Here is a 24175-nt window from a genome sequence, read left to right as displayed (position 1 = left end):
TTGTTTTGCTACATGTATTGTATAGGAGCCGCATGGTGATCATGATGCTGAGACGACTGGAACTCTTGATGACGACGAGCTCGGAACTGTACAACAGACGAACGAACCTGTCCCTGACCAGTAAGTACCATGTTATATCTTATTATCAAGGCGTTAAATCTGGCATAATCTCTGTTACTGAACTGTTCTGATTAGTGTCCCTTGGATTGTAGATCTCCACCGTGATCGTTTCATTGGACTGAATGCTTTGCTTTGAATATTTAAACGCTTTTGCAAATTTGTAAACTATGTACTTATATGTGGACTTATGCATATAGTAACGCCACTAACGGTGGTGAAGACACCGACGGACACACTGACGTTGAAGATGAAACATCAGACCCACAGGTGATACTATTCTACTTACTCCCGTATTGTCGATGTAGAATATCATATATTACATCTACTTACATCACCTGTTTAAAATGTTCTAATCTGATGATTTCAGCAGAAAATGTCCTGTTTTGTGGTGCATCGTAATATGCTTTTCTTCTTGGACATTATATATAAAAGGCGATATTTGTAGTATAACATGAAACAGGAGCTACAACTAAGACCGTTAATTTTCTACATTCACCTTCCATCTTAGGAGCACGCCTCTGAACTGAATGAAGATAATAGCACAGAGTTCAACACTACTAGTTCACCTGAGGTTTGCCAAGAGGACGACCCTGTACTTACCAGGCAAGTGATAAATTGTAATAATGCCAATGGACACGGTTGCTTTTCTAAATTTCATAAACCAATGTAGGATAGATATATCTTTTTCAACTCATGAGAAGGAAACATTGTCATTTACAACGTAAATTTTCTGGTAATTCAACGTCTGATCAAGTTTCCGTCTAGCACAATTGATTTATTTTGTAATGTATTGTTTTACCTGAAAAACTACAGCAATGATGACGAGGACAATGACAAACACACCACGTCTTCGGAAGGCAACACCGAAGAAAAACCGTCTGAACTTCAGGTAACGTTCAAGTTAAACTTACTGGCGGAAAAATGTCCCATATGAGAGTAGTTTTTTCCCAAATATCATTAAAGAAACAATCTCTTATAAAAGACTGCTTTGTTACTAGAACATATTATATATTTATGATATAACTATATTTGATATAAAAAAGACTCAAACCAATACTCATGATTAGCCTAACTCGTTTGTATAAAAAAAGGCTTGTGCTAGCCCCTGTTTGAACAATTAGGATTTATGAGGTTTTATTCCGTATTAGGTTTTATTCTATACTTTTTTGTACTTTGTTCAATATATAGTTGTTGCCATACATTGCACCATGTACAACTGTCGTGCAATAAAGTTCTTCTATCACAGGACACACTGAAACTGAAGAGGTGCCCAAGTTCCGATTCGCTCTTCTGCAAAGGACCCAGCCTGGTGAACCGCCCGTGGAACGTGTACGGCCCGGCTACGTACGGTTACGCGCCGTATAAACATGACAAGGGCCGATGGGACACACTGATGATCCTGATGGCGATTTTCTACACCTTGGCGTTTGTGACTTTGTGCATCACTATAGCCTTGTATTGGCTCAAACTGGCACCAGGTATGATAGAGCTTTTGTTATTACTATAAAAACACCAACAAGAGTTACATACGGCACATCACAGATGTGTTTCTCTCAAATCATAATTGTCATGATATTACTATTAGTACTGTTACATAAGGACGTACACGGTACACGCATATCACTCACGCATGGTGATATATCTGTAATCACTCTTATCATACCCAAGACTGTATGTGTTGTATATTGTGCTCTGTATCATATGAGGGATTTTGCTCGTTTTCGCTCATAAAATGAGAAGTAATGCTAAGGGTATTGGCAAGAGCTGAAGAAACCAGAAGAACGAGCAAGAGTCAGAAAACCCAGAAAAAACGATATATCTTCCTCTCCCTGATGTAGAATAGAGAGAAATATTATACCAACATTGCTATGTTATGTTCAGCTTTAGACCGTGGCCCGGTGCCAGACTGGCTCAGACAGAGGTACTCCTTCGCTGACCTGGAGACGTGGTGGCGGCTGGGACTACTGGACCACATCGAGCCTCCCTCGGCGACACCGACACCGACCCCCGAGCCTATGCTAACCGAGTGTAAGTAACAACTCAGACCTTAAAGATTGAACTTTAAACAATTGAACACCCAGTATACGTAACACTGCTAGTAAGCGTTTTCATCCTCTGTTCTGGATACGCTATGGTCTTGATATTTTGATGACAGGGATTTTTTAGGTCAGGAAAGGTGGTATTGGTCCTGGCCTCCAGCCTCCTTTTACATATTCGTGTCCTTTGTTGTAGATTGTGGCGACGCCGCCCTCAGTGCATTAAACCACGGGGAGTACACCTGCACATATCTGGAGTACTACCGCATCTCCGTCAGTCTCTGCATCGCCAAATGTGACGAGGGCTACAAGACAGACGACCCGGGCCTCCTGTTCTGCGACCGCGGCCGATGGGCGCCGATCGCGCCCGACGTGGTCTCGACGTTAATCGGGATCGGTCGGGCCATCGACGCCATGCCCAGAGAGGACGCCCGGGTCTTCGAAGAACTAGGCATCGCCGACGACATTTACGTCGACGTCATCGCCAACGTGCTGACGAAGATTGACGTCGCCGGCACGCTCTCCCCGGCCACGATACGCTGGTACCTCAGTCCGTTCTCCAGCGGGAATATCATCGGTGATCCCTACATCGTGCGGCAGGGGCTGAATCTGATCGGTCGGGACACCATTCAACGGATCTCCACCTTGCATTTCTTAGAAGTACTGTCGGAACTTGGTAGGTTTCGTTATTTATTTTACGTATTATGCCTTTTATATTGAACTGAAAGGAAATGATATATCATCTGAAATTGCGCGATGCCATCGGTTTTCCACCTTACCAATACTAGTCTATTTTGCATGTACTATCCTGCGTGGTTCATGTACGTGTATTTAAGGTTAACCGACAAATATTTTATTTCCTCAGAAACCAATGGTGCGTCAAGGAGGCCAACATGTAGAATGGTCGACTGTGCAAGAGAATCAGGACTACCGGAGGTAAAGAAGCGTCGTTAAGAGATTATGAAACCTTGTAGATTCAGATAGATGATTGCCCCTATCAATAGCCATTGGCATTGCTAACAATTATTGTGAGAGTTTTATCTACCGTTCAATGTAGTACATTTTGCAATATCAATCGACTTATTGTCTTACTTTTCGCAAGGTTGGCAACGGTCACATCGACTACACAGTGACGACATACCAGGCCGAAGTGACTGTTGTCTGTGACCGCGGGTTTGTTCCTCGGGAACCCAAGTTGGAGTGTCTATCTGACGGCAGCTGGGACCAGACAGCCGCATGTGACCCCGGTAAGGAAAATTAATTTTACAACTTGAACCTATTGGTTTTTCAAATAATATGTACGTGAATACTTTCATCAGGATGATGTCACAGAATAAAGAGACTACTTTTAACCAAGATGTTTATTCAGTCGACGTCTGTCACCTTCCTCAGGGCAATTCTGACTGGTTCGCATTGCACAGCACAGGTGTCACTTTGATAGTTTTAAAATGAAGTCTAAATCTTGCAGTTTGCTCAGTTTTCCAAGGGCGGTGCCAAAATGAAACATCTAACTTACCATCACAATGTATTGTCTCTAGTGCGATGCGATGAGCCTGGAACAGTATCTAACGGCTGGTACACGTGTGAAGGGTACGACTTTCCCGACAAGTGTCACATCAACTGTAAGCTGGGCTTCCACCCGACTGAGGATGGCACACTGGGGTGCGGCTGGACCGGGAACTGGACTGTCGTGCCGCGGTCAGACGTTTCGACAGAGATGGACAGCTCTCTTGTAGCGGGTGGGTATTAGGTTGTAACGTCATATACCTGCCAGTATTCTCTTTTTGTTCATTACATTAATGTCGGGAGATGTCGGATTAATTAAGGGTATATTGGAGTCACTGGGCCATTCATGTATATTAATGATATTTTCAATAAACAGTATTTTCTCCTTTTGCAGACCATATTACTCGTGGAAGCCTATCCTGTGCTATTGCGGACTGTGGGAGCATTCCAGTAAGAAAATATCTTATTTTTTATCAGTTTTTCTTAACGAATGTCTTTGTAGTATTATCCCTAGCTGTTAAATCGTTTGTAACAACAATCAATTACTAGTATTATGATAATATACTAGTAGTGTTGAACTTGCAATTTTTCTTTCCAGGTGCCTAGCGATGGGAAACTGAATTGTTCAGGGACAACCTATGAAGACCAGTGTGAACTGACTTGTGATGAAGGCTATGAAGCTTCTCTAGGAACAACCTTTCACTGTACGCCCGATGGAACATGGAGTGGCGTTCCAACGTGTACTCCAGGTACGTAAATAAAACGCAATGCTCTTCTGTAATACGTCGCGAGAGACAGACGGTGGACGGTACAGACTTTCTAGCACATTTGATCAACTGTGTCACATGTCGGCAAGCTAAGGTCACTGGCATAACCGAAAGACTGGGACATTCGTACTTGCAAGGTATGAATTAGAGTCGGCCAAAATGGCCAAAATACGCAGTTTTCTTTTTTGTGCTGGGATACAGTAGCTTGGGTACCATCTGGATTTTCGCTACGCAACGCTCTGATTTTTTCGAGCGTTGCGTAGCGAGAATCCAGATGGTACCCAGGCTAGGGATACAGACCAGTTACCGATGATATTACTAACTGGAAGGGTAATTTCTTTCAGTTGATTGTGGACGGCCCTTGTGGTTTCCTCACACTTCTATACACTGTGAGGACGGTTTCCAGTACCCGAATATCTGCAACGTCACGTGCCAGGCTGGCTACCAAAGAACCGCTGCAGAAAACCCGGTGTGTGGAAAAGACGCGAGGTGGCATTTCGTCAGAGCAGAAAACATAAGCGAAGGTACGGTCCAACATTCGACAATTTAAAGCTGTTTTATAAGTTCTTAATTCAAACAAAGGTTCTTAATTCAAACAAAGATCTCAATTCAAAAATGTAAAATGTCATTACCTCATAAATCTGATCTGGATTTTCAGAGCTGAACAGCAATAGAGACCAACCTGACTTGTTTTGCGAGAAAAAAGACTGTGGACTTCCACAGGTACGTTTTAAAGTTTTCATTGAAAAATAATATTTCTGACAATATTTGTGACAAATTTTCATGTATAATATCTATCAACAATATCTAAATCACTACAATAAAATGTATTATTATTTTGTGGCAGAATCCACAGAATGGCAGCATCAACTGTACTGGTACAAAGTACCAGGACTACTGTCTGTTGGACTGCGACCCTGGGTACAAGAATGCGGACGAAAATTCTGCCATCCTTCACTCTCTACACAAATATACATGCAATACTGATGGCAGCTGGAGTGAGCAGCCGAGGTACTGTATTTAAACTGTACACTAAAAGTAGCTGCATGTGTTAAAATTTTTGCTTCATTTTCGTCCATCCAATGCTCAGAAGAGTTTGATGCTTGCGTCAATAATATATATCCATAAATTCTTTTAATTTTCTTTGTCCATCTCTCCTGCTACTCCTCGTGACTATTGCATTTATCTTATTGTCATAAAATAATATAGGCCAACTAATGTATGCATGAAGTTGATTTTATAGTGTCAAAGGTATACAGTATTAAATGCATGAAGACCTCTGCGAGGTTGTGTTTGCCAAGTCTGTATGAAATACACAGTTCATCTGTACTTGGCTGCGATGTATATTAAATTCATTCATATCATTTCTGTACCAAAGGTGTACACCGTCCAACTACTGCCGGTTGGGACTTCACAACTGCCATGCGGAACACGGGATCTGTGACGTGATGGGACATCAGACGTACAGCTGCAGGTGCAGAAGGGGGACCTACGGGGACGGGATAAACTGTGAACGGCTGATGTGCCCACCACTACCCGTAAGTATCTACCGATACTACTGCTAGGTTTAAAGCACTTTTCCTACACGCCTTATGCTCCTGTACGTATCTAGATCTTGGGTTTGGAAACGGAATTCACAAGGCTCTTTTGTATCAATGGTAGAGAAAAGGAAAAAAATGCTGACATACGTTTTTAGTATTATTATTGTGCACCTTCGTGCCAAATATTACAGAAAGAATACAGAAGGATGGCTAAACAGTTTTATTTCCTATTTTTCTATAAAGAAAAGTGCATGGCCCATCAACTAGTGATGACGTCAGGATTTGTATATTTTACTTGAATAAAGAATAAAGAATGATTTTACTGTCTTCAAAATAATAGGGCCTAACTCTCATTTTCTAAACATCCAAAAAGGCCTCAGACACTGTTCTACACTGCTTTAAATCGAAATATTACTCCTTTTTCTGCCACAATTAATCCATAATTTTTACTTCTTGACCATGATGTTAGGTTGCCACACCGCCCCATGGATTCTTCACCTGTGCCAGGCAGGAGACAACACTAACGGATACGGTATCACAGCCAAGCTTTTGCTCGACTGTGAATGAGACGTCGGTTGACGATGAACAGGAGTATGAAGTGTCGTGTGTCCTGCACTGTGAACACGGCTTCAGACAGAACCTGTATGCGGAGTACTGGTGCAGCAGTGAGGGGAACTGGACCATACCTCATCACCTGAACAACACTGGGATTCAAGTTTGTGAAGGTATAAACTAATGTGTCCCAAACAATCAGGACTTAATTCCCATTAACAATTGTACTTCCTTCGCGATATTTACTCATGGAGACGCCTATCTATTGGAAACCATTTGCAAAGTTAACTGAGTAATTTGTGTTTATTTAGTAGATAAGGAAAACACCTTATGTGTTAATAGCATTGCAAAATATCTCCTTAATGATGGTGACAATATGAATAAAGCTGAATATAAACATACCCCAGTACAGGAATAAATTTGTATCCATTCATCTTAGTATCGTTTATATTTACTTCACTTTCTTATCCATCAAACGCACTATCCCCTCTGATGCAAACTCTTTTCCACAGATATAGACGAGTGCAGCAAAAACAATGGTGGCTGTGAACACGACTGTGCGAACACTGTAGGGAGTTATCACTGCACCTGTAGAACTGGCTATCAACTGTCTGGAACACACAACTGCACTGGTAAGTGTTATATAACATTCTTCATGATCACCCCTAATACGTTATCAGGCAAATTTTGATACACCATAATAATCAATATCAAAAGAATGTCTCACATCGCTAATGCTATCCCACCTGTTTTCACCTGTTTTTATCAAAAATAATTTCATCAAGGTTGATAGAACATAGGATATTGGAATTGTTTTATACACAACCAGGTACTGTTCCTATCTTGCTTACATTTCGATGTCTATCAGACACCTTCCTCAGAGCTTCTGACTGGAGTACTGCTGAGGAAGGTGTCTGATAGACATCGAAATGGAAGCAAGGTAGGAACAGTGCCTGGTTGTGTATGAGAAAATCAGAATATCCTAATTTGAGACTTGTATATTTGTATGAGATAATGTAATGGTTATGATCTTACAGATGTGGACGAATGTGCCAGTCTGAATAACGGAGGCTGTGACCAGGGCTGTGTGAATACAGAAGGGAGCTTTTACTGCACCTGCCGACCTGGATACCAACTTTCTGGGACAACAAACTGCACTGGTTGGTATCTGCTGTAGCGTATTAGATCTTGATTTTGTACTTTTGACCCACATCTTCTGAATACACTGGTTGAAATACTTGCATACATGTAGAATCAAAGCATCAATGCCTTCCTACTCTTTAGGACCATCATCATCACAACATTAAAGCAAGGACATTATCCTTGATTAAAGTGCATATTAAATGATCCCAAAAATGTTTTATGAAAGTGTCATTAATGTCTCTGCTGATCACACTGTTTTACTTTTCATCTTTTGCAGATGTCAATGAGTGTGACAGTAACAATGGCGGCTGTGAACACGACTGTGTGAACACTGTAGGGAGTTATCACTGCACCTGTAGAACTGGATATCAACTGTCTGGAACACACAACTGCACTGGTATATGTAACGACATATACTTTTCAAATATATCCTCTGGAGTCTTCTTTAAACATGTATTCTCTATCTGTGGAAGACACCTGGTTATCATTCCACATCATTGCATTCTGTTCAATCTTATCTGAAATACATTAATTAGTAGAGACATGCATGCAATGTTAGTTGTAACTGATGGCATACATGTATACTCTTTACAGACATAGATGAATGCACCATAGGGAACCACAGCTGTGACCACAACTGTGTGAATACAGAGGGCGGCTATAACTGTACCTGTTCAACAGGCTACCGACTTTCTGGGACAACAAGCTGCATTGGTGAGCATCTACTGTTGTGTACGATCTCTTGATCAATTCTGAACCTGTTACCTACAACAATCATCATAGGTGGATATTATGATACTGTCAAGAATTAGCATTCCTTTGGTTTAAACCATTATGATGATGTTTATAGATTACACATTAAATGATCTCCAACGCAAAAGAATTGTGCACTCTTAAGACATATTAATAAAATGTACACATCTTGTCTAACAAGCATGCTATTACTCTTTATCTTTTACAGATGTCAATGAGTGTGACAGCAACAACGGCGGCTGTGAACACACCTGTAGGAATACCGTTGGCAGCTACGACTGTTCATGTAGAGGTGGCTACCAGCTATCAGGAACACACAACTGTATAGGTAAATATCCCGAAACATTGTAGTTGAATTGGCTTTCTTCACAGTTATCGATGTACCTGTAGTGCTGGCTATCAACTGTCTGGAACACACAACTGCACGGGTATATATCAGTTTCATCTTCAATATAGCTTCTCAATGTATGTCACATGTTCTATCTGTGGAAGAGTCACCCATCATTTCATACTCTGTGCCATCTCACCACTAACAATTTGGCAAGAATTATAACCTGCATAATATTACTTTTATAAGCTAATGTTAAATTCTCTTTTCAGACATAAATGAATGCACCATAGGGAATCACAGCTGTGAACACATCTGTGTGAATACAGAAGGGAGTTACAACTGTACCTGCCAACCTGGATACCAACTTTCTGGGACAACAAACTGCAGCGGTATATCTGTCATACTACCTTGTAAAATCAAGTAGTTTTGGTGAAACGGTTTCACATTTGATGGATAAAGTTGTATCAAATTATTAATCTCAGGGGAGATATCACCAAACTGTGTAGCTCTTTCCGAATCTTTATGCTTGAATAAGCTACCACCGACTGTTATCATCATCCAACTCTTGTGCACAGATATCAATAAGTGCAACAGCGATGATCAGGAACAGATACATAGCATGAAATTCTCTACAATTCCTTATCTTGAAGTACCATCCTAAGAAGGATGTTAAATTGAGTACAAAATTTGTTTGCAGATGTGAATGAGTGTGACAGCAACAACGGCGGCTGTGAACACACCTGTAGGAATACCGTTGGCAGCTACGACTGTTCATGTAGAGGTGGCTACCAGCTATCAGGAGCACATGACTGTATAGGTAAATATCACGACACATTGTAGTTGAATCGGTTTTCTTCACTTCGACCACATCATTCTGATTTTTAGGTACCTTGGAATTGATGCTGTCATACCATTGCACTTCTATTCATATGTACTTTACTGTCGACTTCTACAGATGTGAGCGTACTTAATATATACATGTACTAATGGAATGTTACAGACACAAATGAATGTGACAGTCTGAATGCCGGAGGCTGTGAACACAACTGTGTGAATACTGTAGGCAGCTATCACTGTACCTGCCGGCCTGGATACGAACTTGATGGGACAACAAGGTGTAGGGGTACGTACCCTCTTGTAATGGTCTAAGATCTTTTACATTACCAGTTCCCAGTATACTCACTCAATATAATACAGTCCTGTAGAATTGTAAATATCCCAGGAGAGAGTGAACAACATTGTCTTAACTTAAAGGCTAGGTAATTACCTAGTAATACAAATGTCTATCAGCAATCACCATGTATTCTCTTTCAGGAGTGGGATGTGCACCCCTGTCCCTGTCACATGGTAGCGTCTCCTGCACCAACCAGGCATTCTATGGCTCTCAGTGTAGGGTGAGCTGTGACACTGGGTACTATCTTACAGCACCCACCACCCTGCTGTGCCATAACAATGGCTCATGGAACGCCAGTACGCCCAGGTGTTACGGTGAGTTTTCCCATTGCAGTGAAATTTGTATGTTTGCTTTCGTCTTTATTTCATTTTTTTCTATCTTGGTATTTTATGTTTACTGAAAATTTCAGACTGAATACTAATATTCTCTCTGTTATTCCTGTCTTGTCTAAGCTCATTCTTTTTCTCCTTTGGCAATATCTTCCTAGAGTGCAACAGTGCAGTTGACATCATCATGGCAGTAGACATTACTGGCAGCGTTGCACCTAACATCAGCAATGTTCGGGACCTATTACGAAACATTGTCAACCGTCTACCTATAGGATCAGGCACTAACCAAGCACGAGTGGGGCTGATAAGGTTTTCTGACTATAATGATGATGTAACGATTCCCCTGACACAAAGTATCAACAAAACCAACCTTCAGAGCCAGATTAACAACATACTAAATTCACCTACTGCATTCACTTCTTGTGGCAATAATGTTGGTCCACGAGCTGGAGGTCAAGTCTGTGCATTGGAAAATTCGTATGACCAGTTTCATGTCAACAACAGACCAAATGTCGGACAGATTGCAGTCATGGTAACAGATGGTTATGAGGTGACTCCATCAAATAGCACTATCCCTGAATCACAGGCATTGAAAAATTCAGGAGTGACAGTTATCTGCATTGGTGTTGGTAATTATGTTAACGAAGCTGTTATGCGTGAAATGGCAAGTTCCCCTTTTGCCGATCATTACTTTGAGTCCTCCATGCGCAATCTGAACGAACTTGTCGACCTCCTGCACCCCAAAATCTGTAGCTAAACAGTATAAAGGCAATTGCAATGTCATCCAGATTGATGATAATAAATAATATTTTATGTCCTGGTGACCCTAAACCTGCATGTCATTACAGTCACACACACATGAAAAAAGGCTCAAGGCCAATTAGGAGACAGTATTCCATTCTATACTAGGGTAAAAACGTTTGTGCTAAATAAATGTGTAATTTACTGTTGCAAATAACAATTAACAGAACTACATGTACATGTGCTAGTGCACATACTAGCAATCAACATGGACCTGATAACTTATGCTTCATCAATGTTAAGTAGATTGTTTTCTCCATTTGGAAATATCTTCCTAGAGTGCAACAGTGCAGTTGACATCATCATGGCAGTAGACATTACTAGCAGCGTTGCACCTAACATGGACCAAGTTCGACAGCTCCTAAGTAACCTCGTCAACCGGTTACCTATAGGACCAGCCACCAACCAAGCACGGGTGGGGCTGATAAGATTTTTGGGTGGAGACCATGTAACCATTCCATTGGCTCAGAGTACTAACAAAGCCAACCTTCTGAACCAGATTAGCGCAATAACAACAGCCAGCATGGGGTCATCATGTAGCACTGGTCACAGTGCACACAACGGAGGTCAAATCTGTGCATTACATAGTTTGTATCACCAGTTCATTAACAACCGGAGATCGGGTGTGAAACAGATTGCTGTTATAGTAACTGATGGTGGAGAAGCATATCCCTCAGCCTCTGCTGCCAGCTCTCCAGCTCAGACTTTAAGGGCCTCAGGAGTTACTGTTGTCTGTGTTGGTGTGGCTAGCGTGAACATGGATACCATGCGTAATATGGCAAGTTCCCCTTTTAACGATCATTACTTTGCCTCCTCCATGGGCAATCTGAATGAACTTGTTGACCTCCTGCATCCTAAAATCTGTACCTAACTACAAGGTCATGACAGCCAGATTCACAATTGAACTAAAGATGTAACATGTTATGGAATGTAGAATGCATTGAAGGTGGAGCATTTGTCAATTCTTAGGATCAATTATCATCGACAATCTTCATATCTAAGTACTTGTACCCATAAGTGTCATTGTACCCAAGAAAGAAAAAAAACTATCTTAGAATCACTCAAGATAGGACTCAACCACAATTTTTGACATGTAGTTTCATGTTGGAAGTGCCAATTATTTATAGCAACTGTTTTGGTGTTGAGGCATTACTTTTGTTTTTATTAATGACTACTGACCTTGTGTTAGGAGTATGTGTATATGTGTCTGTGTGTACATTTTTGTGTGCAAAGACAAATACTGTAAGACAGTAAACTATAGAAAATGAATAAATAGTTCTTTGAAGCACAATGATTTGCATCATGTTTTTATCTGACGCTTCATAGCACAGTTAATTTTGGACAAGAGTACACCAACAACTAAGGCACCTTCGTAGAAATCATGTTTCAGTCTCACACATAGCTCGGTACACATTGAGTTGACTTCCAACAATTTGACATAATCCCCTATTAAGTACAGATCCCTTTTTAAGTTTTCAAAGAAGTGGGGGGGGGGGGAGCGCACAAAAGACTAAGAATATGTGTGATGATATACCAGTGGAACCACAAAAAAAATAATGGTTCCAAAAGCATCAGGAATCTTTCACAATAACAGGCTACCAGCATATACTGTTGGCGTCTGTACCAACACACTCCTTTATTTCCTGGCAGTTATGCCTTATGGTCTGTGTTTTTCATCTCCAGAAGCATTAACCAGCACCCCAACTTTCCAGTGTACCAAATGCACATACATGTATGGCACAAAGGTAGCACATGTAGGCTGCTAATGGTTAACTAAGCATTCTGGAGGCATGCCACAGCAATTTGGTCATCCCTGTTAAACTACATGTACTGTAAAATCTTGTATTGAAGTTGCATAATTTTCTGTAATTGCACTTTGTAAACATCTACTCTTTATCTAAGGCCTGATTATTTCAGCTCATGACACATTGTTCCTTAAGAATTGGACTCCTGTCTAGTCCACATTCACACTGTTGTAGATGGACGGATACTCTTGGAAGTACGTCTGAAAGAAAAAGAGATTGTTATGACAAATATTCGTGACTACTGATACTGGTTAGTGCAACACAGTATGGTCATTGTACCTTACCGTGGATAGAGTCATACTTTTACAAGTTACTTTTAAGGGTGATATACACATTGAAAATGTGCAACCTGTCCCTATATTGTACATCGGAATGTAATGGTGCACAATAGAAGTGCAGCATACATGTATGTACATTGTATGCCTCTTCATAACGTACCATGTAGAGTGCAATACTCTGAGTTGCATAAAAGTTTGACCCTTCACATCTTACCTTGTACAGTGCAAGAGGTGCAATACTTTTGCCATATCACTTCATACCTCTTGTGTTGCAATGTCGTGGTGCACAACAGTAGTGCCACACAGCATGCACCTTCAGAACCTACATGTAGAGTGCAATACTCTGAAATGCATAATAGTTTGGCCCTTCCCATCCTACCTTATACAGTGTAATGGTATAATGGTGCACAACAGTGGTGCAACCCAGAACCTACCCTGTAGAGTGCAATACTCTGGTGCACACTGGCAGTGCAGCCCATCTCCCTGATGGAATGCATGCTGAGTTGAGGTGCTCCGATGTCCACAGTCTTCATGCCCAGCTTGGCTGACAGGATGGGACCGATGGTGGAGCCACAAGGACTGTCATTACGCACCACAAAGTCCTGGAATGAGACGGTTTGAGTTTTTAGTTTATTGCAATCCACTTTTACCTTTTCGAGCTATTCTTCCGGGGGGGTCAGGGGTTAATATCTCAGGGGGTAATTATTTAGTTATTCGTCAGTTTAGCATGAAAATGTTGCATGCACAGCCAGGGCTGACCAATTAGCAAGCTATCATTAATACTATTGATGCTTGAAAACTGTAACTGTCCACTCCAAAAGTTTATATACCAGGGTACACTCTGGTCTTTTGTTGTTGTTGTTGTTGTTACCCTATATGCTGGGACTGGCATAAGTTAAGGGCAGTAAGTACTAAGTAAGTATTACTCTAGTCTACTTTTTTAGAACTAAGTGGTCAGAGGGCTCTTCGTTTACAGGATGACATCTAGCAAAATGTTCCCCACCTGAAGAGGAACATCAGCCTTAGTCGCCACCTCCCTCAGGATAGACGTTGACACAGCCGTGGTGGCGTACTTCTGGTTGGCATTGAACTTGACAACAATTCCCTACATGGAGAAAATAGGCTCTAGGTTTTACGAGGTTCAGTGTCTCAGAGTCTATCTATACATCTTTGAATACCTAAAAATGAAGAAAAAAAATTTAAACAATCAAAGATTCAAAGCAATGGATTGTAACATACTGCATTCTAAAATCTACACAATATCAGTGAATATTAGCTAGGTATCCACCATTTGTTTCACATAGAAGCTTTTTCAGCTAATGCTACTTAAATGTTATGCTGTTGAAGTTACCTTCCCAAACATGGGCTTGTGGTCCTCTTCATGCTTCTCTCTGAAATACATGTAACAAAGGCAATATTCTTATTCTAAGAGTGGTAATCCAAACAAAGAGTGGTATACATATATATATATACCGGTAAAGCACTAAGAAAAACTAATTCAAGGAAACATACTGGTACTGTGGCAGTAAGCATTTTATACTTGATTGTCTTTTCAAACATAACAATATTTCCATTCTATTTTCCTCTACGACCAGACAATAACCATACATGTACACAAGCATAAACACATATGGCTATCTTTGAATGTTGAAGTTAATGATTCTACAAAGTTCTTCCTTATCATTAACTTGCAGATAATGCAGTCAGTTATACCGGCTATACAGACACAGATAGTGTATCTATAGAGTTTTTGCTTACGAGTAGTTAGGATGGACAGCGTGTGCCTGGTCTGCACTGAGGAGGAATGATTTGGGGATGGCCTCCTCGAAGCAGGTTGCATGGCCCCCCACAGACAGCCTCCTCAGGATGTGTTCAGTCAGCATGGACCCTGCTCCATGGGCAGACTGTGAGCCTACCTAGGTTTAACATGGGACTTTAACCTTCTACATACATATGTGTACTGAGCCTACCTACACAAGGGTTTAACATGGGACTTTAACATTTAGCATACATACTAGTTGTATTAAACCTCCTTGTACTCACTGAGGTTTTCAAATAGGAGCTAATTTTACATGACATTTTACAAGTTTCTTACCTCTTCATTGTCATACAGCGCAATGAGCCTGATGTTAGGGTCAGAGGTCAGTGACCCCTCTCCACCACTGGACTCAATAAGTCCCTAGGCAATACAAGGGCGAAACAATGACATCATGACAAATAGAATTACAGAATACAATCAAGAAAACATCTAAGAAAAACCTTTAAAGACAACATTGTTAAAGAAATGCTGCCGCGCCGCATGCCTGCGAAGCTGGTGTGTTACGCCGAAAGGCGGTTATACTGGCTATACAGATACAGATATAGAAATGCAATTTATTCATGGATACAAAGTTTCCTAAAACTGACAAAAATCACCGCACGAAAACAGCTTTGAAACCAAGTGATATCCTTTCAGCACCAAGGACAGGGTAGGATATGTACCTTTTTCATTTGATGCTCTGGTTACATGTGCACATGTCAAGAAATTAGTCAGTATTCCTCATCCCAAACTCATGTCTGCCCTACCTGTAAGGCACAGTAGCTGCTGAGCAGGTTATCCAGTCTTGGGGAGAAGAGGAACTCATTCAGGGCGCCACCGATGACCTGGAATTAAGGGGACAAGATTTGATGAACACTTCAACATGAAATTATACATCACTAAAAAATGTTTTTATAAAGCAATAATGAACCAGTATCTAAATAGGGTACGGAATGTTCCAAAGCAGCCTTGGAAACCTCTGCTTCTTGGATCAGTTAGTCCTTACTCTCAGTGAGTCCAGCTTTGATGTTTCTGGTTTGGGGAGAAGAGATGATGTTCTAGTAAACCTAAATTCACTCACTGGAACAGCATCTCTTTAACTAACTTCAGTGCATAAAAATGGTACCTTGGCTCTTGCATTGAGCAAATTTGGTTTAAACTTTTACCAACAAATCTTTCAAATGGTGGGTGACTATATGTGTTAGTGTCAATGACAGTAAAAATCATGCCAGGTTAGCAGAAGTTAATATTGACATGATAACTCACAGCAGGCTGAGTGTCGGCTAGACACAGTTCAAAGTCCAGAAGGTCCTGCCTCTGGATGCCCAGCTCAGTACACAGGAGGGACACCAGCACTGGGGGGTGCTTGTCAGCCTGGGGAAAAGAAAAAAAAATTACCGTGTTTTACAGTCAAATTTTGTTTATGAACTTACATGTACAGTAACACACACCTTTTAGTCTCTAGATACAAACATGATTGATACATAGATTTACTACTGAAGGAACTAAAAGCTCACTAAGAAAAGGCATTTTTTAAGGTTTGGCATGAAGGAGATGTGGACTACATTTTCTTAAATCTCTAACCTGGCATGTTGGATCCTCCCCCTTCTTTGGTGAAGTGTGCCCTTCCAACTGTGCCTGTGCTGCTGTACACAGGACTGGTACACTAACAAACACAGGGAGTTACAAGAACATATACATTACTGAAAGGCTGAGATAATGACAATAACACATTTTTCCTTATCAGAAGAGGAGAAATGGACAAGAAAAAGATCTTAACCATTTCCTAAATTGAATTTTGAGATTTATAGCTTTATACTTTGTCTCACAGAAATGTATAAAAAGTCTCACATGTTGGTTTCCTTATTTGGGCCGAAGTTGTCATTAGTGTCCCTCATAAGGTGGATGGCGATGTTCGGTACACGCAGGATTGGACGGTCGATGTGGACCAACCGGTGCTCGATCTTGTCCGCATTCTGGGTCAAACATCAAAAGAATCAATAAACATTCCAATTCAGATTCTAAAATATTTTGCTACACAATTTGGTACATTGAATGTTATAATAAAAAACAAAACATAACAATGTACATGTACTAGGATATCCACTTTTATTGCAAGCATTACAAGACATAATGTTTACCTAATAAAGAATTACCAATCTGAAGGATACAATAATGTAAGACATTCACAACCATCAAAATACAGTCAAACCTGTCTATAGTGGTCACTCAAGGGACTGAGCAAGTCTGACAACCACTATTGACAGGTGTCCACTATAGAGAGAGAAGGTCCATACCTGATCACGAGCATATATGACACAGACTTTCAGTATCTCATAGATATCTGTATTCAATTCCTGTCCCATTTTTAAGTTGACATTTACAACTCAAATATTGTCCTCTTACTGTTGTTATGTACATGAAAAAAAAAACATTGCAATCAATATCATTATATCTTTGCCCATTTACTATAGAAAGGAAAATTTTCTCATGTGAGAAAGTATGATCCTACCTTGACCATGACTCTGCCGGCTACAGTGAGGTCCCGGTCAAACCAGGTGTGCCAGATACCACCTCCGTAACATTCCACACCTACACACTGGTAACCGCTCTTCAGCTTGTTGGACTTGGGCTTCACCTGGAAATCAGTAAGTTGTCAGGTTTTGAAGAAGTAACATCAGCTTAAAGCATTGATACTATTACTATGATAGATCAACTTCATTACCAGGTACTTTTGATAGAATATTTCATGCAATTCGCCATATCTAAAAATCATACTTCATTCCCTAACATGATTAAGACGTCAGACATGCTTCAATGTTGTCTTCAATGTTTTCATTTTTAAACATTTGATAAATTCAATCATGTAACTTTCTCTTAAGTATTGTCCAATTGTCTTTGAAAAAGGAAATATAACCTCCTTGCTTGAAGTCTTCTTATGGCTCTTGGAACATATTTGGCAAAGATGAAGGACAAAAATTCCCCATTCTGCTTTCTTTGATTTCAAGTCCATCTCTATATTCTAACAGGTGTTACTTAACTTAAGGATTCAAACCTTCAGACATGGGCTGTCTGTGTGTGCTCCCACGATAGTGAAGCCATTGCCAGGTTCATACTTTCCTCCCACAGCAAAGGCTACCACACTGGACTGGTTCCTCGTCATAAAGTACTGGGATGAACAAAATGTGTCTTGTGTGTCAGTAGATAACCACTTACAAAGTTGTAAATTCATTTATTTAGTGGAGTTAATATCCCAGTGGGCAGGGAAATCAGGTTTTCACTGTGTTTTGAGATCATGGCCAAAACAAAAATGCTACAAAAAACAAACCATCACAAATATCCTAAATATTAATAGTTTCTATCAAGTACCTGAGTACTTAGTACTCTATTAGAGCAACAAGAGCAAAGTATTCTTCTGAATATGAACCCAGGCCATGGCATCTTATTGACTCCACTAGAGGTACAATGTAGTCCCATAACGGGCATAAGCAACATACAACCATCGTCATGTACGGCGATTGGGCTCTCTGGTGACTAAGAAAGTTAACTGACCTTGTTATTGGGTTCTATTTTCCATTGATCAGCCTCACGCAGCTCACTGAAGCCTGCTGCCTTCAGGATGGTCCTGCACTCCTCAATAACTGATGGAGGAAAATACATTCATATGATTATTGTCCAGTATAGAACTAACTCTACAGTTTATAAATCCTGGCCGTTGTCGCTCACCTGACTTGCACACAACTGTAAAAGATTACAACGATTTCCTTTCAAGGAGCCCTGAGTTGTTTGGTAAGAAGTCTACAACATAATTCTTTTATTGATCAGAATAGGGGGAAGCCCCAGTGTTAAAGGATAAAACATTACAATGTTACAGTCCAGTCATACGTAACGTTACAAGTAACGTTAGTTTACATAGTTGTAAATACATGTAACAGTTATTGTACAAAGCTGGTGTGTACAATTCCTGTGATACTTTATTCATCATTCTTTCATATACTACAATATGAAATTTAATGGTACATAAACGTACATAATAGTCAGCCATATGTTGAAATGGTTTATTGACACAGGTGTTCAAACAAATATATGGCATTAGAAAAATGATATAAAACTTACCATGGAAAGGTGACTGGCACTTATTCACGAAGTCAACGAACTTTCTGGCTGTACTCAGGATTACTTCTTTAGTTCCAGCCTGAGTTAAGGGAAAAAAGGAAAAAATCCAATAAACAACATTCATTAAACTGATTAAAGAGAAACTCAGTGCAAAACCGGTTTACAATCCAGACTGAAGGGGGAGGGGGGCGCATGTCTCATGTCCGGAAAAAGCCCGTCGGAAATTTGACATGTGTCAGTACTAAGATTATCTAGAAGAAAATATAATGCCTTTACTTCGTTATCAGATAGAAAACTGTAGAAGAAAGCCACTTACTGCTGTTGCTTGCGCCATGGGGGCTGCCATTCTGTCCTAGTGAGAGGTGAGACTCGAGGAGGTAGTGGTGAAATTTTGGCACTTCAAGAACGCCATCTGGCGGAACCTACTAAAAGAGACGAGTGCAACGCCCGCAGTCACGAACGGCTCATTCACTGTACCTAAAAGAATTTGGAGGACTACTTCAAGACGATGAATACCCTTTCCGTTCTATTTGATTTGTTCTTCTCGACTATAATGACACTTCTCCCTCAAAAAACTACTTTTCAAGTTATCAAGCAGGCGAGGGTTTTCTAATATTGCTTAAATCGGACAAAATGTTAGAATCATATCAAAGAAGTACATTTTAGGTCAATGGACAATATCTTGGATGCATGTACTTTCAAGCTTATATAGTATTCTAAGTGTAACGACAGTGAAACAGTAGACTATTGAATCGCAAATCAGCTTCAGAATGAGCACCTTCATCATAATTATGAGTCAATGTCACAAAATCTTCAGACAGATGTTTAACACAAAACCTTACCATGTGCCACGATGATTCAGGTGTAAGTGACTCAGTATACGTGTGTCACGCACTTTATTTTGAACTACGTATGTGTGTGACGTACATGTACATTGTCTGAAACTGAGTACCACCCTTAGTGTATTGACTATGATATACCCTCAGGGTCAAGATTCTACTGTGCACCAGATAGATATATAAACACTTAGCTTTCCACACATATCGTTAGTGTCTCAACTCTGTATGATAATGTAGGGAATCAACTCTGTATGATAATGTAGGGAATCAGCCCGTTTGCGAAATATAAAAATTTGTGTTTCTGGTTACTTGGCTGGTATCTAGTATAACTTGTATACTAGTATGTAGTCACCCCTGGGGGGTCTTGTTTTGCCTAGTGAACTATCACTAATGTTGTCGGCGGGGTAACTCCCAGTTTTAAAGATCACATATTTGGACGGTCAATATCATTACTTCAGCCAATTAACGACACCTGGTTTCACTCACTGTCATTTTATTTGACAACAGAAAAACAAAACAGCAAACAACTAACGCAAGAGAAGTACATGAGATACAACTTACTATCTTAGAATAATAAACAAGCCCCTTCAAATCTCTACATAGTTTTCAATGTGACCAAATATTAATATATTATTATACAGAAAATTCCAACTTTTAATAAAATACCAATTTAGTACATTTTTTTTTACCTTTAAAGCTTTACCAATTACGCCAAAGAGACGATAGTTTTAACCGTTGACCACCCTTAAAATGTTTTTTATCTTACAATTGCTTTTTCAGGGGCTTTTATGACTAACAGATGCCCATGTGTTTTCCTACTATATAGGTATGAACTGAAGTCTGTACAGAGGACAGAGCTCTAATGTAGAATACTACAGTGTGAGATTCACATCTGAATCGATATTATTACATTTGATTTCCTGATATAGTATGCCATACAAGTTAGAACACTATGTCAAAGAAAGTGAAGTTCAGCTCAAATGAATGCAATCTATGGATGCACAGCAAGCTTTACAGTGTGATCTTGAAAACAGTATACTTTTTAATATACAGCTTAGCAGTGGCTTTTCTTCCTATGACAGAAATAGAACTAGTGTTCCATAGTTACATGTGTGTGTGTCGGGTATATCTACTGCAAAACGACTACATCTAAATCATCCCATGCTCACATTGTGAGATCAAAAAGCACAACACTTGATGACAGAGTGATAGATATTTTCTGACATACACCAAACTAAATAAGACTTAAAAAGAATAAATATCGTACAGTGATTTTAATGTTTGTTTCTTTGTTTGTGTAGTGATTGCTTCCGCTATATATCTGTTTTATACATATATTGTAGACTGTCACTAACATCTAGTAGAATTTAAAACTTCGTGTACTTGCATTGGGTTGTTTTGTATTGGCAAAATCAATGCTTAGATGCATCAAAAGCAAATTCAGTTGTTCAAATTGAGTTGAGTGGTAGTAGAGGGATTTCTTGTCAGGTCTGTTGTTTAGATGATGTTGCCTGGCTCAGCCTGAAATGTTGACTCATCTTCGTCGGAGACCTGCACGTCAAAAAACAAGGAGGTTAGCTTCTTGGCGACGCCTCAGGGGCGGAGGCATTTTTGTATCGATCAGTAACAACGACACACACAGACGTACATAGCTCTGCGTCACCACCAAAAGACAACAACACATCCCTCGTGTGAATACTAATCTACAGTGTTAACCATTCATGGAGTACTTGGTCCTGGTGAAGTTGGCGTGCTGGACGCTGATTGGCTGCCGTGACTGACGTCACTTGTGGTCGACTGCTCAGACCACTGATGGTGTTAGCGATAATGGGAGGTTGTTAATCTAAATTTATATTCCCTAGATCACGTTTAACTGACATCTACAAGTACATGTATATCTGATATTAGGCGATCAGGCTTTTCATGGTGTATACTATAAATACTATTATATTATTGTATACTTCCAATAAAGAACTCTATATATAACTATAACGATTAGATTTTAAGTATCTTTTAATTTATGCTTCTATCTCCAATCGATACGCGTTACAATGCATATGCTGTTACAGTAGCATTTTTTTTTAAAGTTTCCAACGCATTTCTTTGTGAGCGATACTCGGTATTGAGGGGTATTGATGGGCGTCTGTGGACAGTTTTTAGTCAGCCCACAGCCGAGGAAAGTTTAAACCGTCACCTTAATCAGTAGCATTTTTGTTTTATGGCTCGGTGGTAGAAGTGTACAGAGTGCTTACCGAAGGAAGTCGTGAAGAGGACAGGTTCCAGTGCATGGTACTGCCGGCGTCTGTGATAGACTTCCTCCCACCTGTGAAGCAGGCAAAAACGTCCGGTCTTCAGTAGTCCAATAGAATACAATCTCTATAGTCTATGAACAATGTGGCACTAACACCAACATTACGATAGAGTCAGAAGCGCATTACAAAACTGTTATATTTTTGTCGTCACTCTGCCTGTTTATGACTGAAACAAGTAGAGCAATCTAGCGGAATACATTGTACACTGTCATCATTTTTCTTCCATCGAACTCGAAACGTAATTCTTGAGACACCTTGATTGGAGACATAACATGATGTCGTAATATTCATATATTGTTACGTCACGTTTCAAGATGGCTGCGTCTTTTAGCTGAGCTCAGCGTCCTCCTCACACTTTTGCAAATTCCTGTCATCAAACTTGCCATCGGTCACCAATCACTTCAGACTTTGGGACTGAAGGTTACAACGAAGCCATCGTATGCAGAAAATTTGTGGATTCTCAACCAAGGAAAGTTGTTGAGGTGTGTGAAACGAAGCGGCTGCTGGGCGACACATCGCTTAGTCCCGGCCCCGAACGAGCGATTTCACCGCAGCGGGCTCCTTAACGGAGCCCCCGCCGGTAAGTCTCCTTGTGATCTCTACGATCTCCACAATCTCTACCAACAAATCTGTCTGTATTGCTTATTGTCGGCTTTGGCTGCTGGGCATTCTGATCTTTTGTTTCAGAGCGGCCCACCACCCACCTCTAATTACGTGAACGTCCAGGTGTTTGCATCCAAACAAGGTTACGCAGGTGGGATCATTCCTTACATCACATTCCACAATCATGCCTAACACACGAAATCAAAAAGTGCAAGGTGATGATGATGTGGTCACAGTTAGAGAAATGAAAGAAATGCTTGAACAGAACAAACTGCATTATGAAGATCTGTTAAAACGACAGGAATCTATATTCCAAAATTTCACTCAAATGTTAATGGAATCTTCCAACAAACGGATCGACTCGTTGATGAGAGAAGTCCAGGATCTAAAGACATCTCTCCAATTCTCACAAGCCGAAATTGATTCACTCAAAGCGTCATCTAAAGACTCAAACAAGACCTCTACTACAACACCAGCAGAAGCAGAAATAGTCAAGAAAGTTGACTACCTTGAGAACCAGAGCCGACGCAATAATATCGTCATCGATGGAATTGTAGATGACAACAACAGAGAAACCTGGGCTGACACCGAGGTGAAGGTTCGAGATATGCTCACAAAGAACTTAAAGATGGAAGCTAAGGATATCGAAATCGAAAGAGCGCATCGAAACGGCGCTTACAACAAAGAAAACCCTCGACCGAGACAAGTTGTTGTCAAGCTCCTGAGATACAAGGACAAACAACTCATCCTAAGCCGAGCAAGATCTCATCTAAAGAACACTCCAATCTACATCAACGAAGACTTCTCCGATGCAGTCCGCAAGAAACGAGCAGAACTTCTTCCTGAACTGAGAGCCGCCAGAAGTCGTGGAGAGTATGCGGTACTGAACTTTGATAGATTAGTTGTTCGAAGGAATCGAAACCCGGACAACGCCTAGTAACGTTTCTTCATAAAAGTATTATTCTCATGTTTGTACTAGTACATTATTTCTAACTTTATGTATGTCTCACATCACTACTGCTCATTGTAAAGACGGAACTCAGACATGCTGTCCTCACTGCAATAAGTCTGTGTGCTGCGACGGGAAGAATATTGTTTTTTGTTCTTGCTGTAGAAATACATTTCATAAACAATGCACTCCAATTACCAAACAAAACCAACAGTACTGGGAATCTTGGATATGTTCTGAATGCTGTGTGCTCTTTCCTTTCTGTTACCTAGAAGACACCGAACTTTTAAAATGCATTCACAGTACAAACGATAGATGTGATTACTCAAATATGGTTTTTAATCCGTTTAAGTAGACATTGAAAATGAAATGAAATATACGGATAATTGGGACCCTGATATAAACTTTTTTAATAGTTCCAC

At 40.3% G+C, this 24175-nt stretch overlaps 3 protein-coding genes across 3 annotated transcripts in view; 1 reads left to right on the top strand and 2 right to left on the bottom strand.

Moving 5' to 3' along the window:
* The first annotated feature begins 84 nt into the window (after positions 1 to 84).
* On the top strand, positions 85 to 11318 carry LOC109466167 (fibrillin-1-like). The gene is made up of 27 exons (XM_019763824.1): positions 85 to 120; positions 318 to 387; positions 629 to 727; positions 934 to 1009; positions 1367 to 1598; positions 2002 to 2148; positions 2530 to 2832; positions 3022 to 3092; positions 3259 to 3403; positions 3695 to 3895; positions 4057 to 4112; positions 4261 to 4411; positions 4774 to 4953; positions 5088 to 5152; positions 5277 to 5440; positions 5808 to 5967; positions 6440 to 6695; positions 7035 to 7154; positions 7560 to 7682; positions 7943 to 8062; positions 8260 to 8379; positions 8627 to 8746; positions 9019 to 9138; positions 9447 to 9566; positions 9750 to 9872; positions 10064 to 10237; positions 10411 to 11318. The coding sequence occupies exons 3-27, from the start codon at positions 648 to 650 to the stop codon at positions 11007 to 11009; spliced, it is 4026 nt and encodes a 1341-aa protein (XP_019619383.1). The 5' UTR covers positions 85 to 120; positions 318 to 387; positions 629 to 647; the 3' UTR covers positions 11010 to 11318.
* Positions 11319 to 12007: 689 nt separating this feature from the next.
* On the bottom strand, positions 12008 to 19456 carry LOC109466166 (aspartyl aminopeptidase-like). The gene is made up of 15 exons (XM_019763823.1): positions 19367 to 19456; positions 19051 to 19129; positions 18487 to 18575; positions 17990 to 18103; positions 17447 to 17572; positions 16786 to 16910; positions 16519 to 16600; positions 16201 to 16308; positions 15702 to 15779; positions 15232 to 15315; positions 14895 to 15052; positions 14488 to 14527; positions 14140 to 14241; positions 13571 to 13738; positions 12008 to 13058 (listed from the first exon to the last, which is right to left on the bottom strand). Exons 1-15 carry the CDS (start codon positions 19394 to 19396, stop codon positions 13008 to 13010), a joined length of 1434 nt encoding a protein of 477 aa, XP_019619382.1. The 5' UTR covers positions 19397 to 19456; the 3' UTR covers positions 12008 to 13007.
* A 994-nt stretch (positions 19457 to 20450) lies between these two features.
* The window catches only part of LOC109466184 (transmembrane matrix receptor MUP-4-like), a 14103-nt gene continuing 10378 nt past the window's right edge, over positions 20451 to 24175 (bottom strand). Inside the window, exons 12-13 of the mRNA XM_019763850.1 lie at positions 22142 to 22212; positions 20451 to 21440 (exon numbers count right to left, since the gene is read on the bottom strand). Of these exons, the coding sequence (XP_019619409.1) occupies positions 21387 to 21440; positions 22142 to 22212 (125 nt within the window). The 3' untranslated portion in view covers positions 20451 to 21386. The remainder of the gene's footprint in view (positions 21441 to 22141; positions 22213 to 24175) is intronic.

This window comes from Branchiostoma belcheri, unplaced genomic scaffold (genome assembly GCF_001625305.1).
Source record: "Branchiostoma belcheri isolate BF01 breed outbred unplaced genomic scaffold, Haploidv18h27 scaffold16, whole genome shotgun sequence".
NCBI lineage: Eukaryota > Metazoa > Chordata > Leptocardii > Amphioxiformes > Branchiostomatidae > Branchiostoma > Branchiostoma belcheri.
The sequence above is the reverse complement of the archived record's forward strand: the minus strand, read 5'-3'. Positions and strand labels throughout refer to the sequence as shown.

Coding starts and splice junctions, on each gene's coding strand:
- LOC109466167 (XM_019763824.1), top strand. CDS start 648: ATGAAGATAATAGCACAGAGTTCAACACTACTAGTTCACCTGAGGTTT. Junction 3,896..4,056: donor GGACAGCTCTCTTGTAGCGG/GTGGGTATTAGG, acceptor CTCCTTTTGCAG/ACCATATTACTCGTGGAAGC. Junction 4,954..5,087: donor AGCAGAAAACATAAGCGAAG/GTACGGTCCAAC, acceptor CTGGATTTTCAG/AGCTGAACAGCAATAGAGAC.
- LOC109466166 (XM_019763823.1), bottom strand. CDS start 19,396: ATGGCAGCCCCCATGGCGCAAGCAACAGCA. Junction 16,911..17,446: donor CCGGCAGAGTCATGGTCAAG/GTAGGATCATAC, acceptor TGTTTGACCCAG/AATGCGGACAAGATCGAGCA. Junction 16,601..16,785: donor CCAAATAAGGAAACCAACAT/GTGAGACTTTTT, acceptor TGTGTTTGTTAG/TGTACCAGTCCTGTGTACAG.